This window comes from Gekko japonicus, unplaced genomic scaffold, assembly GCF_001447785.1.
Source record: "Gekko japonicus isolate JY-2015 unplaced genomic scaffold, Gekko_japonicus_V1.1 scaffold298, whole genome shotgun sequence".
Taxonomy (NCBI): domain Eukaryota; kingdom Metazoa; phylum Chordata; class Lepidosauria; order Squamata; family Gekkonidae; genus Gekko; species Gekko japonicus.
The window spans coordinates 722611-733621 of NW_015163615.1; the positions used below are offsets into that span (position 1 = coordinate 722611).

Here is an 11011-nt window from a genome sequence, read left to right on the forward strand (position 1 = left end):
GTGCTCTGCAGCTGTGTGGTATTAGAGGTGCTGACGTGTCACTTCATTCTGCCAACTGCTCCCTCCTGGTTGGTTGTGTATAATGTACAGATTATAAAGACATAATGGACAAAGCAAACCATGCGTTTCTTATTGCAGTTGCTGATGCTGTTAGTACTTCATGAACGCTTCTAGACATGAAGTCACTTAAGCATAGGCTCCTTTCTAGGCATTTTTCACAGCCCAAAGTAGCACCTTCAAGTTCTACCTTGTGAATTTTCTAGACCAAAAAGAAATGGGGGGATTCATCTAAGCTGAAGAATTGCTGAGAATGCTGCTTCTTTCAAATTCTGGATTGCCAATTCAGTGTTTCTAGAACAGGACCTCTTTAGAAAAACAGTTGTCTGCCTTAGGTAAAAAGGAATTTGTGTGCCTAATCAGAAAGAAGAGAATGAAACTAGCCAAGAAGTCACTTAGTGCAGTGAATGAAGCCAAGTCCATTCTTGGCCTGCCCGTATCTCAGATCTTGTTTGTAGGTCAGCATCCTCTTTGAGACTAGAAGTCCTGTTACCAATAATGTAAGTTTCATATTGATATTTGTTTGAGATGGTGGAACTGTGAATGGTGGACTCCAGTTTCTTACAGGGACCACCTGGAGACGATATCTCACATCTTTTACCCAAGGGAATAAAAGCTGGGATCAAAAGAAACATGTTTGTTAAGGTCGCCATGACTTCCAGGCATGGGCATGGGCGCACACACGAACCCCAATAGCTCTGATGCTGACACATATCAAGGGGACAAACCAGTGAGATTACTTCTTCCTCCTGTAAGAGCAGGAACAATCAGCAAGGCTGTCAAATTTACTAGCTGAACACAGATCAGATCAGGGCATATTGCCTATGACTGCATTTCAAATAACTAGACGGCAGCAGAGAAGTTCAGGGCACTTTTTATTTTTTCATTAAATTACAGAAACCAGTCCAGAACTAGGCAGGCTCTGTGCAGGGACTGGGGCAGCTCCAGTTATTGCTATGTCAGTGCTAGTTTAAAGGAGCAAGCCACCTGGGACTAGTCTATGCTGTCCTTTTTAGTTACTAAGGCAGTTTCTTCAGCAGTTGAAGCTGATCTTCCTCTTTCTTTATTGATTGGTTTTAGCAGCTACCATTCCTAAAGGATGTGTCCATGGCCCTCTGCTTCCCTATAGGTTGACAGAGTACAAAAAAGAATCTGTGCCAGCAGTTACTCATTTCACTGTGTAGTAGTGGGTGGGTACAAAGGGCATCTTGGTCACTTGAGCTGGGTAGCTCTTCTTCCTCACTTCTACCATGATGGCTGTATTCAGTTTGCTGTGTTCACTCTCCACGTAGCCCATGGCAATGTTCTTCTGCAGACAGGGTGAGGGACAGCCACTGGTAACCTCACCTTGTACAAGAAGGAAAGGCAGATTAATGAGAAACATATAACCTCTACCAAATTTCTATAAGTAGGGAAACTCACCGCCCTTAATGGCCCTAGCTTTGCTTGAGTGTGACCTTGTAGCTATAGACTGAGTAGTTTGATAACCTATGGAAGGGATGCACAGTCAAGCAGTTGGCGGCTGCTCTTGGTATCCAGCAGAGTTCTTCAAATGTTATTTGCAATAGCTGAACTGCTAGGATGTGCTGCATTAGAAGTTGACTAGGAGCTACTTTGAAACAATTAAAATTCTAAAATACCAGAAGCGCTTTAAAGACAAAATTGATTCAGCATAAATGTTTCATAAACTTGTGTACTTGATATGTTCATAAAGCTCACTGGGCGATCTTGGGACAGTTATTCTCATTGAAGCTGGAATGAATTTTGTTAGTCTCTAAGGTGCCACTGGACTTTCAGGCACTCACCCAGAGTAACCGGGGTGGGGGACCATTCAGAACTGCTGTTCTACCTACCAATGATTTTGTCTTCTGGACCAAGGATTGGCATGTGCTGACGGATAGGAGGCCCCGTGGAAATCAGTCCTACACGTTTCCTCTTTGGCTTTTCTTTGATTTGAGCCAAAATGATATGCGCACCAGGAAAATCCATGGCAATACGGCGGCGTTTCCCTGGGAACCAGTCAGAAGGAAAGTGTTATTGCTAGTATTCAGATTAGGAATTCCACTGCTGTGGTCCAAATGACCCTGCAATTGTGGGCAAATATATATTACGTAGCCTTTCAGCCATGCTGTTGAACAACTCTTACAGCTTCCTTCTCCTTGCCAATATATTGTTTTTGTGTTTTTCCTGCTCAGCATGCCCTGGACCGTGGAATACCCTGTTTTCCTGAAAAGAAGACTAGGTTTTTGCTGACAGCCTATCTTAAATTTGCATTGAAGTTACAGTTACCTACAGTAATAACCTTTTGTGAATAATATTTTTAGAGGGATAGTCTTACATCCAGGGTTGTCTTCCTTTTGGGTTGATTTTGATGGAGGGTAGGAGCTTGATCAAGTTCTGCATTCAGCCAGGAAAACAAGGGGAAGGCACAAATCCAAAGATGCCGCAAACACCTACCCAGAGTCCATGTCAGACTGGCCTCCACAGGAGTCGTGCTCTCCTCAATGTCGTTCCCGTAGAGACAGAGCCCTGCCTCCAAGCGCAAACTATCTCGAGCAGCGAGTCCAGCCAGCCACACAGTTGGATCCCTGAGCAGTAGCTCAGCCAGCTCCACTGCTCGGCTTGCAGGGACAGAGATCTGGGCAGGGGAAAACATTTATTTGGTCAGTGGGCTTTTTACCCTTGCTTCCCAGTTTGTTACTCCCTCACCTTACCCACTCGTGACCCGCCTGATGATATTCACGTGGCCTGACTCCTCAGCCCCAACCAGCTGTATTTGGTGTGCGGTTCCTTCTCTCTCTCCCCTCCCCCAACCTGAAATAACTGTTCCCTTCTCAGGTCTTCGCCTTGCAATCTGACATCATCAGACCACATCAACTCTGCTGTCACATTACCCCATCCCCTTTAATCCTTTGGGTGAGCTGACTGCATGGTACCTCTACGCCATCTTCGCCTGTGTAGCCACAGCGTGTGACCCTGCAGCCTTGCACTCCAAATACACCCATCACCGCACTGCTCATGAAGGGCAGCTTAGCCAGATTGTCTGACACCCCAGCCTGCAGCACACGGGCCATGGCAGGACCTGGTAGAGGGAGGAGGAAGCAGAATAACAAGCTGAAAGCCTGCAAGCGGTTGTTAGTTCTTTGGATTCCCCCAAGACAAGTCCCAATTGAGTGCGGGAAGAATTGCATATTTCAGCTTTAGACTGTGTTTCACCCACATAATGAACACAATCTTCCTTCTCTTAGCCTAAGTCAGTGTTCCCTCTAAGCTGAGTTAGGGTGAGCTAGCTCACAGTTTTTTAGCCTCCGGCTCACACATCTTTGCCTTACCTCAGGAAGGAGGGCTCCAGAGCAAACTGATTTATGCAGTAGCCAAATAGCTTGCTCACAACTTTAATGCCAGGAGCTCACAAAGTAGAATTCTTGCTCACAAGATTCCACAGCTTAGAGGGAACATTGGTCTAAGTATGTTTTGATTAGAGGTCAAGTGTAGAGAGGAGCATAGAACTGGGTACCAGCGTGTAATGAGCTTTTGATTTCAGGCCCAAGGCCAGTTGATATCCCCAAGAACTGGTCTTGCGGGACCCAAGGGAGCCTAACACAGCAAACCCAGGAGAATGTTTTAGATGGGAGCACAGGGAATGCAACAGAACAAAAGGAGCAGCTTGGAGCTAGCCAAGGGGGGGTGAGCAGGAACATTGCTTTGGCTTTGGAAATGCAGAGAAATGGGCACTGAAACAGTTCAGTGCATTCTTTTACAAGGTGGGGGCCTGGCCCTGTTACAGGTATACATGTTTCTTTAGTTTTGCAAAAGTGCGATTTACCTTGCAGAGCAAGCAAAGCATTGTCTGAGACCTCCAAATCCACATCGCATCCAGCGGCTTTCATTTCTTTTGCCTTGTTCTGTGAGAAGAAACAAAGGTGACTGAAAGATCATGATGCACTAGGGACAGCCTCCCTTTGTCCATCCCATCCTTCCTGTAATGGGATTCAACAACCAGTGCAAGAGAGAGACTGATCAAGTCACCAAGAATAGCAGAAGTACTCGCCATCCCCGTTTCTTGTGTCGCCTCCTCCCCAGGGTGATCCTGGCTGGAAACATACCTGCATGAGGGCTAAATCTTTGTACATGCAGCCTGCATTGGAGACCACATAGAGGTGCTGCTCTGAGGTGCTGGTCACAATCAAGTCATCTATGATGCCTCCTTTTTCATGTGTGAACAGAGAGAGAGTGCCCTGGAAATAAAGCTGTGCTCAGCCTGACTCCAGTGATCGATCTCTTAAGCTGACTGCAAAGAGGTTATTGCAATAGCCTGTTGTCGCAAAACAAAGGTCTACTGGCATTTTAAAGACTAAAAACAAGAGTAAAGCTCATTGAAACAGACACTGTTAGTCCTGAAGGTGCCACTGGACGTAAGTTACCAGGCAAAAGAAGACAGACTGAGCAATCTGGCTATAAGTTTGGGTAGAAATTAAATAATAAAGGATCAGGGTTAGGGGTAAGAAAGGCAGTCATTGGCCTCAATGGTGTTGGTGATTGCTGTGTGGAGGATAAATGTCCAAGAATTGCAGGCGCACCTATTAATGATGGACTGTGACATCAACTCCCCCCCAATGCCTACATAGATATTTTTTAGATACCTGCAATACTTGCGTGATTCAAAGCCACCAACACTATTGTGTTTTGTTAAGTGAGACAAAGAACTATAAGGTTGTTCTGTGACCCTTTTAACAATTTGCTTTGGGGTACTGGGTACTAAATCTCTGTGCCATCCATCCTGGGGACAGATGTACTACAAACTAGTACAGCTGTCCCCAGTAGCAAGACTGCTTCCACCCCACTCCTTATCCAGTACTTGGGATATGGTGCTGGATTACAGCTTGCAAAAAATAATGAAGTATGCTTCAGGCACATTGTATTTGTTCATAATTAAAAATCTATGCATTTTATTTATATTCATAATTAAAAATCCGTGCATTACTTTTATTTATATTTGTTTCCCTGTCCTTTCTCAAGGGCTCAGGGAAAGTTCTCAGCCACCCTGTGAGCAGTCAGACTAAGGACCAAACCAGTCACAACACTGTCAGCTCCGTGAACAGAGCCCCAAACATTTCTTTTTCTTTAAAGAGCGGGTGCCAGGGGCACAGTTGGGAGTGGGACTCCCCATACTGTTTATCTGAACTGAAATTACTACATGGAGCTGGTATTTGCCCTGGTGGCATACAGACATGTACCTGCATTGCATTTGCCCTGATGTGGCAAGTTGTTAGGTCCATGTGGCTATTTCAGGTCAGAAAAGTGGTATGAGGAAGGAGGCTGAAACCTCCCTCCCCTTGCACCACAGTCCTAATCTGAATTGGGCCCCTGCCCCTTAAAGCAAGGGAAATGCTGGGACCTCCATCCCATAACTTCCAGCAACATGCCCAACTGGGCTGTAACAGACTTAACTAAAAAAACCTAGTCAAGTAGGAATGTGGCTCTGGGAGTCCCATATCTAATCCCAACATGTTGTCCACTGGATCACATCTGTGTCTAACTCAAAGGCCTCCAACATACCTGATCAGGCTTCAGCTCTGCAATGTCCCCAACTACTAGGCTCTCCAGGAATTTCACCCGGTCTCTGCCAAACACTCTAGTCTGTGAAAGACAATAAATTCACATTGCCCACATTTTATGTAGTATTCAGGACACAATGAGGCTCCAGAGCTGGTCATGGCACCACTTTCCCAGCCAACAGCTGCATGGTTTGGTGCAGCTGAGTTGTACGATGTGACCAGAATTACCAGAAAAGAGTCCAGTATCGGGTTGCATCCCATGAAAGATTTCCGCTGATGGAAGGGGGGTGATTTTTGCCTGTCCCCCTTGTTGCTGCACTCCTCTGACTTCCCCCCCTCTTATGCTGTTCCTAGGGGTCCCCACTCCCCATCTCCCCGGAGCAGTATTGAGGGGGGGGGATTTTGAGGTGGAGCAGAAGGTAGCAGGTAAGAATATCACACTCTGCTGATAGAATTCCCTTCCATCAGCAGAAATTACTGCTCGATCTCTCAAGAGATCTCTCAAGACCAGAAGGCATCATCATCATCATCACTGGCTAATGATACAAATATGAACTGATTTCCAATCCAAGCCAGATTTTAGAGATCTCTCAAGATCAGAAGGCATCATCATCATCGGCTAATGATACAAATATGAACTGATTTCCATAAATTCGCGAAGGAGTTCATGCAGCAGGTCCTTGTGATAGGGAAATGTACTCTTTCACAGCAGAAGCAGTACTGAGAGTTCTTAATTGGCGAAGGAGTTCATGCAGCAGGGAAATGTACTCTTTCACAGCAGAAGCAGTACTGAGTTCTAGAAAAAAGTGGCACCAATTGCATATAACCATAGGAGCCTGGCAATATCTTTAAAATTACAGAGAATTCTTTATCCTACTAAGAGCTTCCATGAAGAGCAGAGACAGTGTTACAAATTACTGACACAATGCAACACTCTGCTGTCTAAATTAAATGCCTGCTTCTGCATACATGGATTATGCCAGAGAGCTTATGCTACCAACCATGAGCTAAGTAATCACATTCAGTCTTTGGCATCAACCATCACTCCCCTAGCTCTGTAAATCCTTATAAATCAGCTCAGACCTTTCACATTGCTCTGCCCCTATAATTCCCCCAAAGCATTTGAGACTAATTAAAAAAAACTGTTCCACATAGTGGGGGGAAACCAGGACCATTAGGATCACCGCTTATTAAAAAGTATTTGTGGTAAACATTCCATGGGGGGCTGCAGTTGGTCAAAGCTCCCTGGCTCATTTTCTAATAGTGTTGGGGAAAAACACACTTGCGCCTGGTGGAAGTGCAGAGGGCCACCATCTTGTCCTGTTCATCAAAACAGTCTTGTGTTTTTTTAGGGTACAAAAGCACCTGGCCTCTGTCAGATTGTCCCAGAAAGATCAACATTTGCCAGTTCTAACAGTGCCCACTAGGAGTGTATTTGGAGATGAAACTTCCAGTTTCCATTGAGGACAAGAGAAGCTACAGCAGTAATGCAGGGTCTTTCCTCTGTGGCCAGCTGCCCTCTCAGACCTTACCTGTAGCATGTGAGACACGTCAAAGAGTGAGCAGTGCTGACGTGTGTGCAGGTGGGATTCCAAGTGGCTGTGTGTGTACTGTACAGGTAGGCTCCAGCCTGCAAAGCCCACCATCTTCCCACCATGGTGTCGGTGAAAGTCATAGAGAGGTGTTTGCTTCAGACTGTCCTATAGAGGAAGGAAATGAGTGCCATTGATCAGCAACCTACATGTGACCATCAGAGTCCAGCAAACTTGTCCAGCTACATCACAACCACTCCCAAACTGGCCCACCTCAGTCCTATTCGAGGAACACACAGAAAATAATTCCTCCCTTCCCCAAATTAGAGCTGTACTGACCACTCTCCGTGCAGCCCTTGGTTCCTCCTAGAGGCTTATAATGCTGATTTCTTGCTGTCCCAAAGAATTCGCACACCCACACAGGAAACTTTATGGTTCCCAGTTCACCAGCCCTTGAGAAAGGTAATCATGAGGACCAAGGGGTGCGTGTCAGAAAGAAGTCACCCCCCAAAAGATTCAACTGGGCTAAAAAAAGGAGCAGGATGCAAATAGTGACTGCCTGCCAACAAGTTTTTGTACTCCTTTATGGCCTGAATTGATTCTGGGTATGATCTTGACACGTGGCTTTCCATCAGGCTTCCATTCTACTATCTTACATAACTAAAGCATTCTATCATAATATGCAAAATGAAGCTCTAGAGTTCTTCAGCATACAGTGAATGAGCAAATGATGGAAAGGGCTATGCTAACTTTCTCCATACATGGGTTTGTTTTTTTAATTGTCAGGAATGTTATTTAAAAATGACCCATACATGTGCAGCCTCAAGTAATACAATCCAGAAGCCTATTTATCTTATTCCACCCAGATAAGGTGCAGCATAAGTATCTACCCATGCATCCACCTCTATCCTCAGAAAGATGCTGAAATAAGTTATAACCTTTTGGCATTACAGCATTTGAAGAGGGTGGAAGGATGGCCACATCTGACCACCTCATATGTTTTATAATGAATTATACTAAAGACCAACCTTGGTATTATTTCATTAGAAAGAGTACTTTGGGGTCAGGGGGTAAATCTTGTCTATCTGAATGCCTCTGACCTTTGTAATGAGGTTTGTTTGCTTACTGCTTTATCACAAGCCCAACGTCAAGAGGAAAAAGACTGTTCGCCCTTTGGACCCCCCCATAGGTATGCAAGTCTCCTCTGTGTCACTTTCTCACCCCGTTAAGATCTTAGCTATATGTTTATGGCTGAAAGTTGTCATGATTATCTCCAGATAAATCCCATTTTCAGTTTTCCTCAGTGTAGTAGGTAATGACAACTACCTGTGCTTAAAAGTATTTCTTACAGCAGCACCATTCATGGTTAAAAAAAATAATAACTGGAGAGCAGTTGGTATTTGAAAGAATGGACAGTGTAGATCTATACTTCCACAAGACAGACCACCAGCCATGTGAAGTGACCTATCTCTGTGCTCATCCCTAATATTCTCTGACAACAGCAGTGGGAAATAGCAATTTTATAACTACTGACTAATAGGGATAGTTTGGATGTTTCTATTGCAGGCTACCAGCTGTCCTTCCTAGTTGGGCCCATACTTGAAAGGCTTCTCTTTGTTCACAGTGGTATTTTCTTCAGTTGCACCCTATAAATATTTTGTTCAGCCATGCTATAGATTCTGCATCACTGAACAAAATATTTCTTAATAGAACATACCCCTTGGGCAGATGTAAATAGCTACTCCCTCCAATATTGTAAGGCTAAGAGAACAATGGCTTTCCCTGTTGTGGCCTGATTCACACATTATATATCCTGCATGTATGTATGCCTGTTTGTAAGAAAGAGACGTGTTCAAATGAACCAGAGACCAGTACCTGGATAAATGTGGGGTTTAAATCAGGTTTAGCTGTACCTGAATAGGATTACTCAATGGACCTATTAAAAAAATCAAGTGTACACCGTATACAGATTGTACATGTGTTCACTGTAACTTGTAAACAGGCTACAAGTAAGGAGTGGGATTGTTTGATTCTTGGAGTTTGCAGCGTTTTTACCATCAGGGAAAGACTCCTTGGTCAGATATCTAATTCCCAGTTCAAAAGACATCAGCATTCTCAGCAACATCTCAGGAAACTCGCACAAAACAGCAGTCAGTTTCTGAGAAGTTGGGAGTTCTTTTCCCTGCAGGGGAAGTTGCCAGGGCCGGTTGCAGTTTGTCAGTGTGAAAGAAAAATCAAGGTAGGTAGCTGTGTTAGTCTGTCTGTAGCAGTAGAAAAGAGTAAGAGCCCAGTAACACTTTAAAGACTAACAAAACTTGTGGTGGGGTATGAGCTTTAGTGAGCCACTGCTCGTGACTCGCGAAAGCTCATACCATAAATTTTGTTAGTCTTTAAGATGCTACAAGACTCTCTTCTAGTGTGAAAGCAAAGCTCTCTGTCCAGGAGCGCCTTCCCGTTTTCAATTATCCAGTGATTCAACTGGACTTCCTAATGGCTAAAAGATCACCCAAATTAAAATTCAGCCGTGGCCAAGAACATATTTATTTATATTTAAAACATGTGAATTTATAGTCCCTTCGAAGTTTTCTCAGCCGAAATTCCCCTTTTATCTCCAGCACAAAGGATTGACCGCTTCGTGCCCTGCTGTAGACACAGGACCATTCCGCTACCGCTGCTTTAGGCATGTTTATTTTAAACAAACAAACCTCCTTTTATTCAGCGGTGCTTACGCCCTGCCAAGTGTTCTTAGGCTTGTAGCCTAACGCGCCTCTTTGTCCCAGAAGCAAGCAGCAACCCTGCACAAGATTCCTCTCTCCCCCAAGGGGTGTGTGTGTCCCTGCTCACCTGCCCAGCAGCGTAGCCCCGCTTCGCACATAGGGTAGGCTCACCGAACCCCAAACGCGGAGACACAAGCCGCACCGCAGCCCGCAGCATTTTCCTAGCCACCAAGCGCCCCTACGACATAGCTGGACAACACTTTACTATCTTTTCTCCCTCCCAGCCAGACACTGCCCCCTGAGCTCGATCACCCGGAGGAGTCTGGGAACTGTAGTCCCGGCCCCGGCCACCGATCAAAGTGCTCTCTCACCCTGCACGAACGAGGAGGCACCCACACACTTCTAAAGAGTAACCACGCAGTTGTTGCAGCCGCAAGGGTGTAGACTTTCCAATTTCCGGGGGGGGGGGGGGCTAGGGCTGGGCCAGAGGCATTGCTTTGCTAGGAGCAAGGGTGGCTCCCGGGGGAGGCTGAGCACCTTCCTGAAAATTACGAAGATTAAGCCTATTCATGTGGTCGGGTCCAGAGACCATCCCCATGAGAGCTGAAAAAAGACAAATTACACCCCGCCAGACCGTGTTGTCACTCGAAGAACGGATGAAACTGCTTTTATTTAGACTATTTTATTTAGTATTGGTCCGTCTAGATCATTGTGTCAGCATTCCTGAGATCCTTTTAACTAGAAATGCCAGCGACCCAGCTGTTCTTTTAAGATGTGCTCTGCTACTGAGCTGTGACTTCGTTCAACAGACTCCAGGCAAGACCAGGCAGAAGAATCTTAAATACCATTAAAAGCACAAGAGAACAGGAAAGACTTTGCCAGGTGTTAACAGAGGTGCAACTGGATGAAGATGCCCAGTGCAATAGCCTGTGCACTTCCACAGAAGAGGTCCTCTCTCTGGGAGAAACCCACTTTGCCTCCATAGTTCACACACAGTGAAGGATCTGAGTTGTTCTTAACTGCTAGGCAGGTTCAAGAGCTAAAAGATGAACCTGGAGGAGCACCAGTCCCAGGACATTTGGTGTTAAAAGGTTCGATTTCAACTGAGCCTAGGAACATCGGAACATGAAGACTGGTCAAGACTGGG

The 11011-nt window shown here is 45.3% G+C and overlaps 1 protein-coding gene across 1 annotated transcript; it reads right to left on the reverse strand.

Annotated features, from left to right (window-relative positions):
• Positions 1-1212: 1212 nt before the first annotated feature.
• On the reverse strand, positions 1213-10125 carry AMT (aminomethyltransferase). Its single transcript, XM_015407407.1, has 9 exons — positions 9992-10125; positions 7148-7315; positions 5617-5697; positions 4164-4295; positions 3884-3962; positions 2994-3139; positions 2515-2695; positions 1911-2066; positions 1213-1404 (listed from the first exon to the last, which is right to left on the reverse strand). Exons 1-9 carry the CDS (start codon positions 10079-10081, stop codon positions 1226-1228), a joined length of 1212 nt encoding a protein of 403 aa, XP_015262893.1. The 5' UTR covers positions 10082-10125; the 3' UTR covers positions 1213-1225.
• Positions 10126-11011: the final 886 nt, after the last annotated feature.

Coding starts and splice junctions, on each gene's coding strand:
- AMT (XM_015407407.1), bottom strand. CDS start 10,081: ATGCTGCGGGCTGCGGTGCGGCTTGTGTCTCCGCGTTTGGGGTTCGGT. Junction 7,316..9,991: donor GGGGCTACGCTGCTGGGCAG/GTGAGCAGGGAC, acceptor CTTCCTCTATAG/GACAGTCTGAAGCAAACACC. Junction 4,296..5,616: donor CAGAGCTGAAGCCTGATCAG/GTATGTTGGAGG, acceptor CTTTATTTCCAG/GGCACTCTCTCTCTGTTCAC.